A 22,500-nucleotide genomic window follows, 5' to 3' on the forward strand; every position below is an offset into this window, starting at 1 on the left:
GAGACAATCGCTAGACAGATATGGTCAGGGGCCAAGCTCAGCAGGCTGTAGATCAAAACCGTTGTCCAAAGACTAAATCACATAGTTTACATGCAAGATAATATATCTCTTTTGCCTTTTTCTCATTCAATACAATGGCACAGTACAAGTTTGTAAAAATTGTGAACAGCAATTCTCCAAGTTCCATCCCCTCTTGGATACACAGTTACTTTGAACTATGACCCCCTCTTGGACATACAGTTTGAACTATGACCCCCTCTTGGGACATACAGTTTGAACTATGACCCCCTCTTGGACATACAGTTTGAACTATGACCCCCTCTTGGACATACAGTTTGAACTATGACCCCCTCTTGGACATACAGTTTGAACTATGACCCCCTCTTGGGACATACAGTTTGAACTATGACCCCCTCTTGGACATACAGTTTGAACTATGACCCCTCTTGGACATACAGTTTGAACTATGACCCCCTCTTGGGACATACAGTTTGAACTATGACCCCCTCTTGGACATACAGTTTGAACTATGACCCCCTCTTGGACATACAGTTTGAACTATGACCCCCTCTTGGACATACAGTTTGAACTATGACTCCCTCTTGGACATACAGTTTGAACTATGACCCCCTCTTGGACATAAAGTTTGAACTATGACCCCCTCTTGGGAAATACAGTTTGAACTATGACCTCTCTTGGACATACAGTTTGAACTATGACCTCTCTTGGACATACAGTTTGAACTATGACCTCTCTTGGACATACTGTTTGAACTAAGATCTCTCTTGGACATAACGTTTGAACTATGACCCCTCGTTGTCTTCCTGTCTGCTCGAGTTAGTTATATCTTTTGTGTTTTCACTCAACTCATCTCATCTGGTTAAACGATATCAATACCTTCTTCTATTCTCCTCTCACACGCCAAAACGACGACGATACGTGTGTGAATCAACTTAACCTTAAAAGTGCCTGCTTCGGGCAATATGGGATTGATACGGCACATGTCTGGTATAATCTGCTCGGGAAGGAGGAGGAGGGAGGAATGGGAATGACTTCTTGGTGCAGCAGAGCATGGTACTGAAGGAGATCTCTCAGCTTGTAAATCCAACCGTCTGAGGTGCAGCAGGATTAGTGGAGCTGAAGGAAACATCTGAACTGAAGGAAAATTCTCTGTTTTTTTTCTGCTTCCTTCGGAACAGTGACCTGGCTTGGAACAAACTGTCCTCTCTGAACCCGCTCTCCTTCTCCAGTCTGCCTGCCCTCATCAAACTGTGAGTCCTCCACTGTTTTATTCATTCATATGAACCAGGCAGAGTTCAAGTCAGTCGGAAATGGATGATGTGTCCATTAAATCAAGTTATATTGTATAAAAAAATGTATGTTGCTTAGTTATCGGGTGGTAGATGATGTGTTTCTCATACTCTCTCTCTCTCGCTCTCTCTCCCTCCCCCTCTCTCTCTCTCTCTCCCGCTCTCGCTCCCTCTCCCCCTCTCCCCCCCTTCTCCCCCCTCTCTCTCTCTCCCCTCCCTCCCTCCCTCCTCTCTCTCTCTCTCTCTCTCTCTCCCCTCCCTCCCTCCCTCCCTCCCTCCCTCCTCTCTCCCCCCCCCTATCTCTCTCTCTCTCCCTCTCGCTCCCTCTCCCCCTCTCCCCGCCTTCTCTCTCTCTCTCCCCCCTCTCTCTCCTCCTCTCTTTCTCCCCTCCCCCTCTTTCTCTCTCTCTCTCTCTCTCTCTCTCTCTCTCTCTCTCTCTCTCTCTCTCTCTCTCTCTCTCTCTCTCTCTCTCTCTCTCTCCCTCCCACTTCCTCCCCCTCCCTTCTCTCTCCCCCAGTGATCTTACTTCCAACCAGTTGTCCTACCTGCCTGTATCTGGGCTCCATGGACTCACACACCTCAAACTAGCTGGCAACGAGGACCTGCAGGAGCTACTGCCTGCTGAGAGCCTCCCCAAACTGAGGTACCTGTAGTAATGCTGGGGGTGGTGGTGGTGGTGCTTTTGGTGATGCTGGTGGTGGTGGTGGTGCTTTTGGTGATGCTGGTGATGCTGGTGGTGGTGCTTTTGGTGATGCTGGTGGTGGTGCTGGTGCTTTTGGTGATGCTGGTGATGCTGGTGGTGGTGCTGGTGCTTTTGGTGATGCTGGTGATGCTGGTGGTGGTGCTTTTGGTGATGCTGGTGGTGGTGGTGGTGCTTTTGGTTTGGTGATGCTGGTGGTGGTGGTGGTGCTTTTGGTGATGCTGGTGGTGGTGCTGGTGCTTTTGGTGATGCTGGTGATGCTGGTGGTGGTGGAGACAAATGAGACATGGATTGTGTGTGTGTGTACCATTCAGAGGGTGAAGGGGTAAGACAAAATATTTAAGTGCCTTTGAACGGGGTATGGTAGTAGGTGCCAGGAGAACAAGGGTTGTGTCAAGAACTGCAATGCTGCTGGGTTTTCACGCTCAACAGTTTACCGTGTGTATCAAGAATGGCCCACCACTCAAAGGACATCCAGACAACTTGACACAACTGTGGGAAGCATTGGAGTCAACATGGGCCAGCATCCCAGTGGAACGCTTTCAACACCTTGTAGAGTCCATGACCTGATGAATTCAGGCTGTTCTGAGGACAATAGGGGGTTCAACTCAATATTAGGAAGGTGTTCTTAATGTTTTGTCCACTCAGTGTATGCTGATTGCATTGCCACCAAAACTTTATTCATTTGCGGTCTCTCTCTCTCACGCCTCTCTCTCTCACGCCTCTCGCTCTCTCAGATCTCTCTCTCACGTCTCTCTCACGCCTGTGTCTCTCTTCCGTCTCTCTCTCACACGCCTCTCTCTTCACGTCTCTCACATGTCTCTCTCTCGGTCACGTCTCTCTCACGTCTCTCTCACGCCTCTCTCTTACGTCTCGCTCACGTCTCGCTCACGTCTCTCACATCTCTCTCTCTGACGTCTCTCTCACTCACGTCTCTCTCTCACGTCTCTCTCTCTCACGTCTCTCTCTCACGTCTCTCTCTCTCACGTCTCTCTCTCACGTCTCTCTCTCACGTCTCTCTCTCACGTCTCTCTCTCTCACGTCTCTCTCTCTCACGTCTCTCTCTCACGTCTCTCTCTCTCACATCTCTCTCTCACGTCTCTCTCTCACGTCTCTCTCTCACGTCTCTCTCTCTCACGTCTCTTTCTCACGTCTCTCTCTCACGTCTCTCTCTCACGTCTCTCTCTCTCACGTCTCTTTCTCACGTCTCTCTCTCACGTCTCTCTCACATCTCTCTCTCACTTCTCATGTTCTAGTACATCATGGTAGGGAAGGGAGCAGCACACCAATATACACTCATTCACCATGAAGTAGGGTGCAACATGGACCCTCTAAAGCCCATCAGAGTGGGTCTTATTTTTTACCAAGGACCAACCATTACAACATGATATACCCAGACCAGTTGAAGGACCAACCATTAAAACATGATATACCCAGGCCATAGTTACAGTTGGAGGACCAACCATTAAAACATGATTTACCCAGGCCATAGTTACAGTTGGAGGACCAACCATTAAAACATGATTTACCCAGGTCATAGTTACAGTTGAAGGACCAACCATTAAAACATGATTTACCCAGGCCATAGTTACAGTTGGAGGACCAACCATTAAAACATGATTTACCCAGACCAGTTGAAGGACCAGCCATTAAAACATGATTTACCCAGGTCATAGTTACAGTTGAAGGACCAACCATTAAAACATGATTTACCCAGGCCATAGTTACAGTTGAAGGACCAACCATTAAAACATGATTTACCCAGACCAGTTGAAGGACCAACCATTAAAACATGATTTACCCAGGCCATAGTTACAGTTGAAGGACCAACCATTAAAACATGATTTACCCAGGCCATAGTTACAGTTGAAGGACCAACCATTAAAACATGATTTACCCAGGTCATAGTTACAGTTGAAGGACCAACCATTAAAACATGATTTACCCAGGTCATAGTTACAGTTGGAGGACCAACCATTAAAACATGATTTACCCAGGTCATAGTTACAGTTGGAGGACCAACCATTAAAACATGATTTACCCAGGTCATAGTTACAGTTGAAGGACCAACCATTACAACATGATTTACCCAGGCCATAGTTACAGTTGGAGGACCAACCATTAAAACATGATTTACCCAGGTCATAGTTACAGTTGAAGGACCAATCATTAAAACATGATTTACCCAGGTCATAGTTACAGTTGAAGGACCAATCATTAAAACATGATTTACCCAGGTCATAGTTACAGTTGAAGGACCAACCATTAAAACATGATTTACCCAGGCCAGTTGAAGGACCAACCATTAAAACATGATTTACCCAGGCCATAGTTACAGTTGAAGGACCAACCATTAAAACATGATTTACCCAGGTCATAGTTACAGTTGAAGGACCAACCATTAAAACATGATTTACCCAGGCCATAGTTACAGTTGAAGGACCAACCATTAAAACATGATTTACCCAGGCCATAGTTACAGATGAAGGACCAACCATTAAAACATGATTTACCCAGGTCATAGTTACAGTTGAAGGACCAACCATTAAAACATGATTTACCCAGGTCATAGTTACAGTTGGAGGACCAACCATTACAACATGATTTACCCAGGCCATAGTTACAGTTGAAGGACCAACCATTAAAACATGATTTACCCAGGTCATAGTTACAGTTGAAGGACCAACCATTAAAACATGATTTACCCAGGCCATAGTTACAGTTGGAGGACCAACCATTAAAACATGATTTACCCAGGTCATAGTTACAGTTGGAGGACCAACCATTAAAACATGATTTACCCAGGCCATAGTTACAGTTGAAGGACCAACCATTAAAACATGATTTACCCAGGCCATAGTTACAGTTGAAGGACCAACCATTAAAACATGATTTACCCAGACCAGTTGGAGGACCAACCATTAAAACATGATTTACCCAGGTCATATTTACAGTTGAAGGACCAACCATTAAAACATGATTTACCCAGACCAGTTGGAGGACCAACCATTAAAACATGATTTACCCAGGTCATAGTTACTGTTGAAGGACCAACCATTAAAACATGATTTACCCAGGCCATAGTTACAGTTGAAGGACCAACCATTACAACATGATTTACCCAGGTCATAGTTACAGTTGAAGGACCAACCATTAAAACATGATTTACCCAGGTCATAGTTACAGTTGGAGGACCAACCATTACAACATGATTTACCCAGGTCATAGTTACAGTTGGAGGACCAACCATTAAAACATGATTTACCCAGGTCATAGTTACAGTTGGAGGACCAACCATTAAAACATGATTTACCCAGGTCATAGTTACAGTTGAAGGACCAACCATTAAAACATGATTTACCCAGGCCATAGTTACAGTTGGAGGACCAACCATTAAAACATGATTTACCCAGGTCATAGTTACAGTTGGAGGACCAACCATTACAACATGATTTACCCAGGCCATAGTTACAGTTGGAGGACCAACCATTAAAACATGATTTACCCAGGTCATAGTTACAGTTGAAGGACCAACCATTAAAACATGATTTACCCAGGCCATAGTTACAGTTGGAGGACCAACCATTAAAACATGATTTACCCAGGTCATAGTTACAGTTGGAGGACCAACCATTAAAACATGATTTACCCAGGTCATAGTTACAGTTGGAGGACCAACCATTACAACATGATTTACCCAGGTCATAGTTACAGTTGGAGGACCAACCATTAAAACATGATTTACCCAGGCCATAGTTACAGTTGGAGGACCAACCATTAAAACATGATTTACCCAGGCCATAGTTACAGTTGGAGGACCAACCATTAAAACATGATTTACCCAGGCCATAGTTACAGTTGGAGGACCAACCATTAAAACATGATTTACCCAGGTCATAGTTACAGTTGGAGGACCAACCATTAAAACATGATTTACCCAGGCCATAGTTACAGTTGGAGGACCAACCATTAAAACATGATTTACCCAGGTCATAGTTACAGTTGGAGGACCAACCATTAAAACATGATTTACCCAGGTCATAGTTACAGTTGGAGGACCAACCATTACAACATGATTTACCCAGGACATAGTTACAGTTGGAGGACCAACCATTAAAACATGATTTACCCAGGTCATAGTTACAGTTGGAGGACCAACCATTAAAACATGATTTACCCAGGCCATAGTTACAGTTGAAGGACCAACCATTAAAACATGATTTACCCAGGCCATAGTTACAGTTGGAGGACCAACCATTAAAACATGATTTACCCAGGCCATAGTTACAGTTGGAGGACCAACCATTAAAACATGATTTACCCAGGCCATAGTTACAGTTGGAGGACCAACCATTAAAACATGATTTACCCAGGCCATAGTTACAGTTGGAGGACCAACCATTAAAACATGATTTACCCAGGCCATAGTTACAGTTGGAGGACCAACCATTAAAACATGATTTACCCAGGTCATAGTTACAGTTGGAGGACCAACCATTAAAACATGATTTACCCAGGTCATAGTTACATCTGGAGACAGTTGGAGGACCAACCATTACAACATGATTTACCCAGGACATAGTTACAGTTGGAGGACCAACCATTAAAACATGATTTACCCAGGTCATAGTTACAGTTGGAGGACCAACCATTAAAACATGATTTACCCAGGCCATAGTTACAGTTGGAGGACCAACCATTAAAACATGATTTACCCAGGTCATAGTTACAGTTGGAGGACCAACCATTAAAACATGATTTACCCAGGTCATAGTTACAGTTGGAGGACCAACCATTAAAACATGATTTACCCAGGCCATAGTTACAGTTGGAGGACCAACCATTAAAACATGATTTACCCAGGTCATAGTTACAGTTGGAGGACCAACCATTAAAACATGATTTACCCAGGCCATAGTTACAGTTGGAGGACCAACCATTAAAACATGATTTACCCAGGTCATAGTTACAGTTGGAGGACCAACCATTAAAACATGATTTACCCAGGCCATAGTTACAGTTGGAGGACCAACCATTAAAAACATGATTTACCCAGGTCATAGTTACAGTTGGAGGACCAACCATTAAAACATGATTTACCCAGGTCATAGTTACAGTTGGAGGACCAACCATTAAAACATGATTTACCCAGGACATAGTTACAGTTGGAGGACCAACCATTAAAACATGATTTACCCAGGTCATAGTTACAGTTGGAGGACCAACCATTAAAACATGATTTACCCAGGCCCAGTTGAAGGACCAACCATTAAAACATGATTTACCCAGGCCATAGTTACAGTTGAAGGACCAACCATTAAAACATGATTTACCCAGGCCATAGTTACAGTTGAAGGACCAACCATTAAAACATGATTTACCCAGACCATAGTTACAGGACCAACCATTAAAACATGATTTACCCAGGCCATAGTTACAGTTGAAGGACCAACCATTAAAACATGATTTACCCAGGCCATAGTTACAGTTGAAGGACCAACCATTAAAACATGATTTACCCAGACCATAGTTACAGTTGAAGGACCAACCATTAAAACATGATTTACCCAGACCATAGTTACAGTTGAAGGACCAACCATTAAAACATGATTTACCCAGGCCATAGTTACAGTTGGAGGACCAACCATTAAAACATGATTTACCCAGGCCATAGTTACAGTTGAAGGACCAACCATTAAAACATGATTTACCCAGGTCATAGTTACAGTTGGAGGACCAACCATTAAAACATGATTTACCCAGGTCATAGTTACAGTTGAAGGACCAACCATTAAAACATGATTTACCCAGGTCATAGTTACAGTTGGAGGACCAACCATTAAAACATGATTTACCCAGGCCATAGTTACAGTTGAAGGACCAACCATTAAAACATGATTTACCCAGGCCATAGTTACAGTTGAAGGACCAACCATTAAAACATGATTTACCCAGGCCATAGTTACAGTTGAAGGACCAACCATTAAAACATGATTTACCCAGGCCATAGTTACAGTTGAAGGACCAACCATTAAAACATGATTTACCCAGGTCATAGTTACAGTTGGAGGACCAACCATTAAAACATGATTTACCCAGGTCATAGTTACAGTTGAAGGACCAACCATTAAAACATGATTTACCCAGGTCATAGTTACAGTTGAAGGACCAACCATTAAAACATGATTTACCCAGGTCATAGTTACAGTTGAAGGACCAACCATTAAAACATGATTTACCCAGGCCATAGTTACAGTTGAAGGACCAACCATTAAAACATGATTTACCCAGGTCATAGTTACAGTTGAAGGACCAACCATTAAAACATGATTTACCCAGGCCATAGTTACAGTTGAAGGACCAACCATTAAAACATGATTTACCCAGGTCATAGTTACAGTTGAAGGACCAACCATTAAAACATGATTTACCCAGGTCATAGTTACAGTTGGAGGACCAACCATTAAAACATGATTTACCCAGGTCATAGTTACAGTTGAAGGACCAACCATTAAAACATGATTTACCCAGGTCATAGTTACAGTTGAAGGACCAACCATTAAAACATGATTTACCCAGGTCATAGTTACAGTTGAAGGACCAACCATTAAAACATGATTTACCCAGGTCATAGTTACAGTTGAAGGACCAACCATTAAAACATGATTTACCCAGGTCATAGTTACAGTTGAAGGACCAACCATTAAAACATGATTTACCCAGGTCATAGTTACAGTTGAAGGACCAACCATTAAAACATGATTTACCCAGGCCATAGTTACAGTTGAAGGACCAACCATTAAAACATGATTTACCCAGGTCATAGTTACAGTTGGAGGACCAACCATTAAAACATGATTTACCCAGGCCATAGTTACAGTTGAAGGACCAACCATTAAAACATGATTTACCCAGGTCATAGTTACAGTTGAAGGACCAACCATTAAAACATGATTTACCCAGGTCATAGTTACAGTTGAAGGACCAACCATTAAAACATGATTTACCCAGGTCATAGTTACAGTTGGAGGACCAACCATTAAAACATGATTTACCCAGGCCATAGTTACAGTTGGAGGACCAACCATTAAAACATGATTTACCCAGGCCATAGTTACAGTTGAAGGACCAACCATTAAAACATGATTTACCCAGGTCATAGTTACAGTTGAAGGACCAACCATTAAAACATGATTTACCCAGGTCATAGTTACAGTTGAGGACCAACCATTAAAACATGATTTACCCAGGTCATAGTTACAGTTGAAGGACCAACCATTAAAACATGATTTACCCAGGTCATAGTTACAGTTGAAGGACCAACCATTAAAACATGATTTACCCAGGTCATAGTTACAGTTGAAGGACCAACCATTAAAACATGATTTACCCAGGTCATAGTTACAGTTGAAGGACCAACCATTAAAACATGATTTACCCAGGTCATAGTTACAGTTGGAGGACCAACCATTAAAACATGATTTACCCAGGTCATAGTTACAGTTGAAGGACCAACCATTAAAACATGATTTACCCAGGTCATAGTTACAGTTGGAGGACCAACCATTAAAACATGATTTACCCAGGTCATAGTTACAGTTGAAGGACCAACCATTAAAACATGTTAGTTACAGTTGGAGGACCAACCATTAAAACATGATTTACCCAGGCCATAGTTACAGTTGAAGGACCAACCATTAAAACATGATTTACCCAGGTCATAGTTACAGTTGAAGGACCAACCATTAAAACATGATTTACCCAGGTCATAGTTACAGTTGGAGGACCAACCATTAAAACATGATTTACCCAGGTCATAGTTACAGTTGGAGGACCAACCATTAAAACATGATTTACCCAGGTCATAGTTACAGTTGGAGGACCAACCATTAAAACATGATTTACCCAGGTCATAGTTACAGTTGGAGGACCAACCATTAAAACATGATTTACCCAGGTCATAGTTACAGTTGGAGGACCAACCATTAAAACATGATTTACCCAGGTCATAGTTACAGTTGGAGGACCAACCATTAAAACATGATTTACCCAGGTCATAGTTACAGTTGAAGGACCAACCATTAAAACATGATTTACCCAGGCCATAGTTACAGTTGGAGGACCAACCATTAAAACATGATTTACCCAGGTCATAGTTACAGTTGAAGGACCAACCATTAAAACATGATTTACCCAGGTCATAGTTACAGTTGGAGGACCAACCATTAAAACATGATTTACCCAGGCCATAGTTACAGTTGGAGGACCAACCATTAAAACATGATTTACCCAGGCCATAGTTACAGCCTCCTCAGTTAGTCAACATTTACATCCCTTCCGCTAGGAGCTCCTAGACTTACATATTTGTATGATGTCATACATCAGTGTAATTTCAATTCTGGATAAACAGTTGGTGATTTATTTCTGTAAAGTTGCGTGTCAGTTGGTATTTAAATAACAGTTGAGCGTGGTGGTAGCATTGTGTTTTGTCTCTTCTGTCTGTCTGTAGAGTGATGGAGCTGCCCTATGCCTTGTGTTGTGTTGACTGACTCTTTCTATCTCTCTCTACTGTTCTCTCTCTCTGCTGTTCTCTCTCTACTGTTCTCTCTCTCTCTCTACTGCTCTCTCTCTCTCTCTACTGTTCTCTCTCTCTCTCTCTACTGTTCTCTCTCTCTCTCTACTGTTCTCTCTCTCTCTACTGTTCTCTCTCTCTCTACTGTTCTCTCTCTCTCTACTGTTCTCTCTCTCTCTCTCTCTACTGTTCTCTCTCTCTCTACTGTTCTCTCTCTCTCTACTGTTCTCTCTCTCTCTCTCTCTCTCTCTCTCTCTCTCTCTCTCTCTCTCTACTGTTCTCTCTCTCTACTGTTCTCTCTCTCTCTCTCTCTACTGTTCTCTCTCTCTACTGTTCTCTCTCTCTCTCTCTCTCTCTACTGTTCTCTCTCTCTACTGTTCTCTCTCTACTGTTCTCTCTCTCTCTACTGTTCTCTCTCTCCTGTTCTCTCTCTCTCTCTACTGTTCTCTCTCTACTGTTCTCTCTCTCTCTACTGTTCTCTCTCTACTGTTCTCTCTCTACTGTTCTCTCTCTCTCTCTACTGTTCTCTCTCTACTGTTCTCTCTCTCTCTCTACTTTTCCCTCTCTCTCTACCATTCTCTCTCTCTACTTTTCTCTCTCTCTCTCTCTCTCTCTCTCTCTCTCTCTCTCTCTCTACTGTTCTCTCTCTCTACTGTTCTCTCTCTCTCTCTCTCTACTGTTCTCTCTCTCTACTGTCTCTCTCTCTCTCTACTGTTCTCTCTCTACTGTTCTCTCTCTCTACTGTTCTCCCTCTACTGTTCTCTCTCTCTCTACTGTTCTCTCTCTACTGTTCTCTCTCTCTCTCTACTGCTCTCTCTCTCTCTCTACTGTTCTCTCTCTCTCTCTCTACTGTTCTCTCTCTCTCTACTGTTCTCTCTCTCTCTACTGTTCTCTCTCTCTACTGTCTCTCTCTCTCTCTCTGTTCTCTGTTCTCTCTCTCTCTACTGTTCTCTCTCTCTACTGTTCTCTCTCTCTACTGTTCTCTCTCTCTCTCTCTCTCTCTCTCTCTCTCTCTCTCTCTCTCTCTCTCTACTGTTCTCTCTCTCTACTGTTTCTCTCTCTCTCTCTCTCTACTGTTCTCTCTCTCTACTGTTCTCTCTCTCTCTCTCTCTCTACTGTTCTCTCTCTCTACTGTTCTCTCTCTACTGTTCTCTCTCTCTCTACTGTTCTCTCTCTACTGTTCTCTCTCTCTCTCTACTGTTCTCTCTCTACTGTTCTCTCTCTCCTGTTATCTCTCTCTCTCTACTGTTCTCTCTCTACTGTTCTCTCTCTCTCTCTACTTTTCCCTCTCTCTCTACCATTCTCTCTCTCTACTGTTCTCTCTCTACTGTTCTCTCTCTACTGTTCTCTCTCTCTCTCTACTGTTCTCTCTCTCTCTCTACTGTTCTCTCTCTCTCTCTACTGTTCTCTCTCTCTCTCTCTCTCTCTCTACTGTTCTCTCTCTCTCCTACTGTTATCTCTCTCTCTCTACTGTTCTCTCTCTCTACTGTTCTCTCGCTATATATATCTCTACTGTTCTCTCCCTCTCTCTCTACTGTTCTCTCTCTACTGTTCTCTCTCTCTCTCTACTGTTCTCTCTCTCTATATCTCTACTGTTCTCTCCCTCTCTCTCTAATGTTCTCTCTCTCTATATCTCTACTGTTCTCTCTCTCTCTCTCTCTACATACAAATATGTTTTATGTATGTTTGTAATAGTGTGTTATATGTGTTCGCATCATGAATTTTAATGTTTAAGGACTTTTGGATGATTCGTCCAAATGAGGACTATAAGAGATCCAAATCGAATCTCTCTCCTTTCCTCTCCTTGCACGATCTCTCTCCTGTTCTCTCTCCCTCTCTCTCTCCTGTTCTCTCTCGCTCTCCTCTCTCTCTCTCTCTCTCTCTCTCTCTCTGCTCTCTCTCTCTCTCTCCTGTTCTCTCTCTCTCTCCTTTTCTCTCTCTCTCTCCTTTTCTTTCTCCTTTCCTCTACTGGCACGATCTCTCTCCTGTTCTTTCTCTCTCCTGTTCTCTCTCTCTCCTGTTCTCTCTCTCTCTCCTGTTCTCTCTCTCTCCTTTTCTCTCTCCTTTCCTCTACTTGCACGATCTCTCTCATGTTCTCTCTCTCTCCTGTCCTCTCTCTCTCCTGTTCTCTCTCTCTCTCCTGTTCTCTCTCTCTCTCCTTTTCTCTCTCCTTTCCTCTACTTGCACGATCTCTCTCCTGTTCTCTCTCTCTACTTTTCTCTCTCCTTTCCTCTACTTGCACGATCTCTCTCCTGTTCTCTCTCTCTCCTTTTCTCTCTCCTTTCCTCTCCTTGCACGATCTCTCTCCTGTTCTCTCTCTCCTGTTCTCTCTCTCTCTCCTGTTCTCTCTCTCTCTCCTTTTCTCTCTCCTATCCTCTCCTTGCACGATCTCTCTCCTGTTCTCTCTCTCTCCTGTTCTCTCTCTCTCTCTCTCTCTCTCTCTCTCTCTCTCTCTCTCTCTCTCTCTCTCTCTCTCTCTCTCTCTCTCTCTCTCTCTCTCTCTCTCTCTCTCTCTCTCTCTCTCTCTCTCTCTCTCTCTCTCTCTCTCTCTCTCTCTCTCTCTCTCTCTCTCCTGTTCTCTCTCTCTCTCCTTTTCTCTCTCCTTTCCCCTCCTTGCACGATCTCTCTCCTGTTCTCTCTCTCTCATGTTCTCTCTCTCTCCTTTTCTCTCTCCTGTTCTCTCTCTCTCCTGTTCTCTCTCCTGTTCTCCCTCTCTCTCCTTTTCTCTCTCCTTTCCCCTCCTTGCACGATCTCTCTCCTGTTATCTCTCTCTCTCTCTTTCCTGTTCTCTCTCTCTCCTTTTCTCTCTCCTTTTCTCTCCTTGCACGATCTCTCTCCTGTTCTCTCTCTCTCCTGTTCTCTCTCTCTCTCTTTCCTGTTCTCTCTCTCTCCTTTTCTCTCTCCTTTCCTCTCCTTGCACGATCTCTCTCCTGTTCTCTCTCTCTCCTGTTCTCTCTCTCTCTCTCTTTCCTGTTCTCTCTCTCTCCTTTTCTCTCTCCTTTCCTCTCCTTGCACAATCTCTCTCCTGTTCTCTCTCTTTTTCTTTCAGTTTCAATTTAAGGGCTTTATTGGCATGGTAAACGTATGTTAACATTGCCAAGGCAAGTGAAGTAGACAATAAACAAAAGTGAAATAAACTATTAAAAATGAACAGTAAACATTACACTCACAAGTTCAGAAAGAACAAATACTTTTAAAATGTCCTATTATGGCTTTATTACAGTGTTGTAATGATGTGAAAATAGTTAAAGTACAAAAGGGAAAATAAATAAATGTAATATAGGTTGTATTTACAATGGTGTTTGTTCTTCACTGGTTGCCCTTTTCTTGTGGCAACAGGTCACAAATATTGCTGCTGTGATGGCACACTGTGATATTTCACCCAATACATACAGTGGGGCATAAAGTATTTAGTCAGCCACCAATTGTGCAAGTTCTCCCACTTAAAAAGATGAGAGAGGCCTGTACTTTTCATCATAGGTACACTTCAACTATGACAGACAAATGAGAAAAAAATCCTGAAAATCACATTGTAGGATTTTTAATGAATTTATTTGCAAATTATGGTGGGTGGAAAATAAGTATTTGGTCAATAACAAAAGTTTATCTCAATACTTTGTTATTTACCCCTTGTTGGCAATGACAGAGGTCAAACGTTTTCTGTAAGTCTTCACAAGGTTTTCACACACTGTTGCTGGTATTTTGGCCCATTCCTCCATGCAGATCTCCTCTAGAGCAGTGATGTTTTGGGGCTGTTAATCTCCCCAGATTGAGGGAGATTATCAGTGGTCTTGTACGTCTTCCATTTCCTAATAATTGCTCCCACAGTTGATTTCTTCAAACCAAGCTGCTTACCTCTTCCCAGCCTGGTGCAGGTCTACAATTTTGTTTCTGGTGTCCTTTGACAGCTCTTTGGTCTTGGCCATAGTGGAGTTTGGAGTGTGACTGTTTTTAGGTTGTGGACAGGTGTCTTTTATACTGATAACAAGTTCAAACAGGTGCCTTTAATACAGGTACCGAGTGGAGGACAGAGGAGCCTCTTAAAGAAGAAGTTACAGGTCTGTGAGAGCCAAACATCTTGCTTGTTTGTAGGTGACCAAATACTTATTTTCCACCATAATTTGCAAATAAATTCATTAAAAATCCTACTATGTGATTTTCTGGATTTTTCTTGTCATTTTGTCTGTCATATTTGAAGTGTACCTATGATGAAAATTACAGGCCTCTCTCATCTTTTTAAGTGGGAGAACTTGCACAATTGGTGGCTGACTAAATACTTTTTGCATTCTTCATCAAACCATTGTTGTTAATGTTCAAGGGGTTGTCTGCTTGAAATGTTTAGATTTGATAGGGAAGCTGAGGTCAAATAAACTGGTTAGGTTTTCTACTATCAAGTTTACACCTTCACTATCACAGTGAAACATTTTGTCCAGGAAATTGTCTAGAAGGGATTGAATTTGTTGTTCCCTCATTTTTTGGTAGATTTCCACACTACTTTCCTTCCATCTACAGCATTTCTTAATGTTATTTAGTTCCTTTGGCTTTGATGCCTCATGATTGAGCATTGCTAGGTTCAAGTAGACTGTGATTTTGCTGTGGTCTGATAGGGGTGTCAGTGGGCTGACTGAACGTTCTAATAGACTCTGGGTTGAGGTCAGTGATAAAGTAGTCTACAGTACTACTGCCAAAAGACAAGGTATAGGTGTACCTACCGTAGGAGTCCCCTCGAAGGCTACCATTGACTATGTACATACCCAGTGTCTGACAGAGCTGCAGGAGTTGTGACCCGTTTTTGTTAGTTATGTTGTCATAGTTGTGCCTATGGGGGGCATGTGAGGGAGGGAATGCTGTCACCTACAGGGAGGGTGTCAGGTTCTTGTCCGGTTCTGGCATTTAGGTCGCCACAGACTAGTACATGTCCCTGGGCCTGGAAATGGTTGATCTCCCCCTCTAGGATGAAGAAGCTGTCATTGTTAAAGTATGGGGATTCTATTGGAGGGATATAGGTAGAACACATGAGGACATTTTTCTTTGTTGAGATCATTTCCTTTTGAATTTCAAGCCAGATGTAAAATGTTCCTGTTTTGACCAATTTAATAGAGTGAGTTAGGTCTGCTCTATACCAAATTAGCATTCCCCCTGTCTCTTCCTCTTTTCACACCTGGTAGTTTGGTGGCTGTGACCACCAGCTCTCTGTAACCTAGAGGACAACCAGTGGGTCCATCTCCTTTATACCATGTTTCTTGTAGGATGACTCTCTCTCTGTCTCTCTCTCTCTCTCTCTCTCTCTCTCTCTCTCTCTCTCTCTCTCTCTCTCTCTCTGTCTCTCTCTCTGTCTCTCTCTCTCTCTCTCTCTGTCTCTCTCTCTGTCTCTCTCTCTCTCTCTCTCTCTCTCTCTCTCTCTCTCTCTCTCTCTCTCTCTCTCTCTCTCTCTCTCTCTCTCTCTGTCTCTCTCTCTCTCTCTCTGTCTCTCTCTCTCTCTCTCTCTCTCTCTCTCTCTCTCTCTCTCTCTCTCTCTCTCTGTCTCTCTCTCTCTCTCTCTCTCTCTCTCTCTCTGTCTCTCTCTCTCTCTCTCTCTCTCTCTCTCTCTCTCTCTCTCTCTCTGTCTCTCTCTCTCTCTCTCTCTCTCTCTCTCTCTCTCTCTCTCTCTCTCTCTCTCTCTCTCTCTCTGTCTCTCTCTCTCTCTCTCTCTCTCTCTCTCTCTCTCTGTCTCTCTCTCTGTCTCTCTCTCTCTCTCTCTCTCTCTCTCTGTCTCTCTCTCTCTGTCTCTCTATCTCTCTCTCTCTGTCTCTCTCTCTCTCTCTCTCTCTGTCTCTCTCTCTCTCTCTCTCTCTCTCTCTCTCTCTCTCTCTCTCTCTCTCTCTCTCTCTCTCTCTCTCTCTCTCTCTCCATCTCTCTCTCTCTCAATTCAATCTCTCTCAATTCAAACGTGTTAACATTGAGTTTTAATGACTCCAACCTAAGTGTATGTAAACATCCGACTTCAACTGTATCTCTCTCTCTTTCTCTCTCTCTAACTCAATTCAACTCAATTCAAGGGGCTTTATTGTCATGGGAAACATGTGTTAACATTGCCAAAGCAAGTGAGGTAGATAATATACAAAAGTGAAATAAACAATAGAAATTAACAGTAAACATTACACATACAGAAGTTTCAAAACAATAAAGACATTACAAATGTCATATTGTGTATATATACAGTGTTGTAACAATGTACAAATGGTTAAAGTACACAAGGGAAAATAAATAAGCATAAATATGGGTTGTATTTACAATGGTGTTTGTTCTTCACTGGTTGCCCTTTTCTTGTGGCAACAGGTCACAAATCTTGCTGCTGTGATGGAACACTGTGGTATTTCACTCAGTAGATATTTTCAAATTCTTTGTGGATCTGTGTAATCTGAGGGAAATATGTCTCTCTAATATGGTCATACATTGGGCAGGAGGTTAGGAAGTGCAGCTCAGTTTCCAACTCATTTTGTGGGCAGTGAGCACATAGCCTGTCTTCTCTTGAGAGCCATGTCTGCCTACGGCGGCCTTTCTCAATAGCAAGACTATGCTCACTGAGTCTGTACATAGTCAAAGCTTTCCTTAAGTTTGGGTCAGTCACAGTGGTCAGGTATTCTGCCGCTGTGTACTCTCTGTGTAGGGCCAAATAGCATTCTAGTTTGCTCAGTTTTTTTGTTAATTCTTTCCAATGTGTAAAGTAATTATCTTTTTGTTTTCTCATGATTTGGTTGTGTCTAATTGTGCTGCTGTCCTGGGGCTCTGTGGGGTGTGTTTGTGTTTGTGAACAGAGCCCCAGGACCAGCTTGCTTAGGGGACTCTTCTCCAGGTTCATCTCTCTGTAGGTGATGGCTTTGTTATGGAAGGTTTGGGAATTGCCTCCTTTGGTTGTAGAATTTAATGGCTCTTTTCTGGATTTTGATAATTAGTGGGTATCGGCCTAATTCTGCTCTGCATGCATTATTTGGTGTTCTACGTTGTACACGGAGGATATTTTTGCAGAATTCTGCATGCAGAGTCTCAATTTGGTGTTTGTCCTACTTTGTGAAATCTTGTTTGGTGAGCGGACCCTTGACCTCACAACCATAAAGGGTATTTTTAGCCAGATCCTAATTGGTATGTTGTATGTCTGGTATGTCTCTCTCTCCAGATCCTAATTAGTATGTTGTATGTCTGGTATGTCTCTCTCTTCAGATCCTAATTGGTATGTTGTCTGTCTGGTATGTCTCTCTCTCTCTCCAGATCCTAATTGGTATGTTGTATGTCTGGTATGTCTCTCTCTTCAGATCCTAATTGGTATGTTGTATGTCTGGTATGTCTCTCTCTCTCCAGATCCTAATTGGTATGTTGTATGTCTGGTATGTCTCTCTCTCCAGATCCTAATTGGTATGCTGTATGTCTGGTATGTCTCTCTCTTCAGATCCTAATTAGTATGTTGTATGTCTGGTATGTCTCTCTCTCTGTAGGGTGATGGAGCTGCCCTATGCCTTCCAGTGCTGTGCCTTCGTCTCCTGTGAGAAACACTCCTCTCCCTGGGACAGAGACAATAACCACAATGGGAAGGACGACTTCGGGAGGAGGGAGGGCATCTTGTCTAACCAAGGTGTGTTCTCAAACAACCCCAGATAGTACACTGCCTCCCTTAAAAGGGAATGGGGATACCACTTCAGATCCGTGTTGTAAGGATACATGGTGTGTCGCTAATATGCCTCCTGACAGAAACAGTGACTCATTTTCAGTTCCTATGAAACGTCTTGATAACCTGGATATAACCTTTGATTTGATTTAAGACCACGAGGACTTTCTGTTGGACTTTGATGATGAGCCCAAATCCCACCACACTGTCCAGTGTTCCCCATCACCTGGTAAGGCAACACCCCCCCCCCCCCCTTCCCCCTAACATGGTTCATACATTGATTTGTTTAATGATTTATTGATTGACTGGTTGAGTGATTGACTGGTTGAGTGATTGACTGGTTGAGTGATTGACTGGTTGAGTGATTTAGTGATTGACTGGTTGAGTGATTGACTGGTTGAGTGATTGACTGGTTGAGTGATTTAGTGATTGACTGGTTGAATGATTTATTGATTGACTGGTTGAGTGATTTATTGATTGACTGGTTGAGTGATTGACTGGTTGATTGATTTATTGATTGACTGGTTGAATGATTTATTGATTGACTGGTTGAATGATTGACTGGTTGAGTGATTTAGTGATTGACTGGTTGAATGATTTATTGATTGACTGGTTGAGTGATTTATTGATTGACTGGTTGAGTGATTTATTGATTGACTGGTTGAGTGATTGACTGGTTGATTGATTGATTGATTGACTGGTTGACTGATTGACTGGTTGAGTGATTTATTGATTGACTGGTTGAGTGATTTATTGATTGACTGGTTGAATGATTTATTGATTGACTGGTTGAGTGATTGACTGGTTGAGTGATTGACTGGTTGAGTGATTTAGTGATTGACTGGTTGAGTGATTGACTGGTTGAGTGATTGACTGGTTGAGTGATTGACTGGTTGAGTGATTTAGTGATTGACTGGTTGAATGATTTATTGATTGACTGGTTGAGTGATTTATTGATTGACTGGTTGAGTGATTGACTGGTTGATTGATTTATTGATTGACTGGTTGAGTGATTGACTGGTTGAATGATTGACTGGTTGAGTGATTGACTGGTTGATTGATTTATTGATTGACTGGTTGAATGATTTATTGATTGACTGGTTGATTGATTTATTGATTGACTGGTTGAGTGATTGACTGGTTGATTGATTTATTGATTGACTGGTTGATTGATTTATTGATTGACTGGTTGACTGATTGACTGGTTGAGTGATTTATTGATTGACTGGTTGAGTGATTGACTGGTTGAATGATTTATTGATTGACTGGTTGATTGATTTATTGATTGACTGGTTGAGTGATTGACTGGTTGATTGATTTATTGATTGACTGGTTGAGTGATTGACTGGTTGAGTGATTTATTGATTGACTGGTTGAGTGATTTATTGATTGACTGGTTGAGTGATTTATTGATTGACTGGTTGAATGATTTATTGATTGACTGGTTGATTTATTTATTGATTGACTGGTTGAGTGATTTATTGATTGACTGGTTGAGTGATTTATTGATTGACTGGTTGAGTGATTGACTGGTTGAGTGATTGACTGGTTGAGTGATTGACTGGTTGAGTGATTGACTGGTTGAGTGATTTAGTGATTGACTGGTTGAATGATTTATTGATTGACTGGTTGATTGATTTATTGATTGACTGGTTGAGTGATTTATTGATTGACTGGTTGAGTGATTTATTGATTGACTGGTTGAGTGATTGACTGGTTGATTGATTTATTGATTGACTGGTTGAGTGATTGACTGGTTGAATGATTGACTGGTTGAGTGATTGACTGGTTGAGTGATTTATTGATTGACTGGTTGAGTGATTTATTGATTGACTGGTTGAGTGATTTATTGATTGACTGGTTGAGTGATTTATTGATTGACTGGTTGATTGATTTATTGATTGACTGGTTGATTGATTGACTGGTTGAGTGATTTATTGATTGACTGGTTGATTGATTTATTGATTGACTGGTTGATTGATTTATTGATTGACTGGTTGAGTGATTTATTGATTGACTGGTTGAATGATTTATTGATTGACTGGTTGAGTGATTTATTGATTGACTGGTTGATTGATTTATTGATTGACTGGTTGATTGATTTATTGATTGACTGGTTGAGTGATTTATTGATTGACTGGTTGAGTGATTTATTGATTGACTGGTTGAGTGATTTATTGATTGACTGGTTGAATGATTTATTGATTGACTGGTTGAATGATTTATTGATTGACTGGTTGAGTGATTTATTGATTGACTGGTTGATTGATTTATTGATTGACTGGTTGAGTGATTTATTGATTGACTGGTTGAGTGATTTATTGATTGACTGGTTGAGTGATTGACTGGTTGAGTGATTTATTGATTGACTGGTTGAATGATTTATTGATTGACTGGTTGATTGATTTATTGATTGACTGGTTGAGTGATTGACTGGTTGATTGATTTATTGATTGACTGGTTGAGTGATTTATTGATTGACTGGTTGATTGATTTATTGATTGACTGGTTGAGTGATTTATTGATTGACTGGTTGATTGATTTATTGATTGACTGGTTGATTGATTTATTGATTGACTGGTTGAGTGATTTATTGATTGACTGGTTGATTGATTTATTGATTGACTGGTTGATTGATTTATTGATTGACTGGTTGAGTGATTTATTGATTGACTGGTTGAATGATTTATTGATTGACTGGTTGAGTGATTTATTGATTGACTGGTTGATTGATTTATTGATTGACTGGTTGAATGATTGACTGGTTGATTGATTTATTGATTGACTGGTTGAGTGATTGACTGGTTGAGTGATTTATTGATTGACTGGTTGAATGATTTATTGATTGACTGGTTGATTGATTTATTGATTGACTGGTTGAGTGATTGACTGGTTGATTGATTTATTGATTGACTGGTTGAATGTGATTGACTGGTTGATTGATTTATTGATTGACTGGTTGAGTGATTTATTGATTGACTGGTTGAGTGATTTATTGATTGACTGGTTGAGTGATTTATTGATTGACTGGTTGATTGATTGACTGGTTGAATGAATTATTGATTGACTGGTTGATTGATTGACTGGTTGAATGATTTATTGATTGACTGGTTGATTGATTGACTGGTTGATTGACTGATTGATTGATCTGTCCTTCCCCAGGTCCGTTCCGTCCTTGCCACCACCTGTTTGGCAGCTGGTTGATCCGTGTTGGTGTGTGGGTCATTGCTACTCTCTCCCTGGTCTGCAACACACTGGTGATGGTCTCCATCTTTCTCTCCCCGTCCTTCCTGTCCCCTGTGAAGCTGCTGATTGGCCTGCTGGCTCTGGTAAACAGTCTGATGGGGCTGTGGTCTGCCACGCTGGCCACCGTCGATGCCTTGACCTTCGGCAGCTTCGGCCGCTACGGGGCGCGTTGGGAGAGCAGCACGGGCTGCAAGCTGACCGGCTTCGTCTCCATCTTCGCTTCTGAGACCAGTATCTTCTTACTGACTGTGGCCGCCCTGGAGAGGGGGCTGTCGATACGGAGAGGCAAGGCCGCCGAGGGGAAGAGTTCGACGGGCACGCTGAGGCTGGTGGCCGCCTTGTGTTTCCTTCTGGGCCTGGCTATCACCCTGCTCCCCCTGCTGGGGGACTACGGAGTCTCCTCCATCTGTCTCCCCATGCCCTACGAAGAGCCCTCCTCTCTGGGCTTCATGGTGGCTCTAGTCCTGGTCAACTCCCTATGTTATCTCATCATGACCGTCACATACGCCCGCCTCTACTGCAGCCTGGAGAAAGGAGAGCCGGACAACCTGTGGGACTGCTCCATGATCCGTCACGTGGCCTGGCTGCTGTTCACCAACTGTCTCCTCTACTTCCCTGTAGCCTTCCTCTCCTTCTCCTCCCTGCTGAAACTGCCCTCAGTAGGGCCTGAGGTGGTGAAGTCAGTGCTTCTAGTGGTGGTTCCTCTCCCAGCCTGCCTCAACCCTCTACTCTACGTCCTCTTCAACCCTCACTTCAGAGAGGACCTGGGCCTGCTCCACAGAAGGACTCGCGGCGCCCTGCGCCTCAGCAGACCCCGCCGACTCAGCCTCGTCTCGCTCAACTCGGAGGACGCAGAGAAACAGTCATGTGACTCCACGCAGGCCCTGGTCACCTTCGGGGTGTCAGAGGAGGAGGAGGAGTCTAGGGGGGCGGGGCAGCAACCCAGCGCCGAGGCACACCACCCTCCGATTGCCTTCATCCCCTGTCGCTAGGCAGACTAGCGTTCAGGCTACACTGCTTTTACTCCCAG

General features: G+C 42.7%; 1 protein-coding gene across 1 annotated transcript in view; it reads left to right on the forward strand.

The window, feature by feature from the left end:
• LOC118383811 (leucine-rich repeat-containing G-protein coupled receptor 5-like) overlaps positions 1-22,500 on the forward strand; it is a gene marked incomplete at its 5' end in the record, with an annotated part of 41,169 nt that overhangs the window by 17,459 nt on the left and 1,210 nt on the right. The window contains 5 exons of the mRNA XM_052513392.1: positions 1,200-1,271; positions 1,828-1,953; positions 18,055-18,191; positions 18,379-18,453; positions 21,387-22,500. The exon at positions 21,387-22,500 is cut by the window's right edge and continues 1,210 nt beyond it. Of these exons, the coding sequence (XP_052369352.1) occupies positions 1,200-1,271; positions 1,828-1,953; positions 18,055-18,191; positions 18,379-18,453; positions 21,387-22,462 (1,486 nt within the window). The remainder of the gene's footprint in view (positions 1-1,199; positions 1,272-1,827; positions 1,954-18,054; positions 18,192-18,378; positions 18,454-21,386) is intronic.

The sequence above is a fragment of the Oncorhynchus keta genome, unplaced genomic scaffold (assembly GCF_023373465.1).
Source record: "Oncorhynchus keta strain PuntledgeMale-10-30-2019 unplaced genomic scaffold, Oket_V2 Un_scaffold_1044_pilon_pilon, whole genome shotgun sequence".
NCBI classification, from domain to species: domain Eukaryota; kingdom Metazoa; phylum Chordata; class Actinopteri; order Salmoniformes; family Salmonidae; genus Oncorhynchus; species Oncorhynchus keta.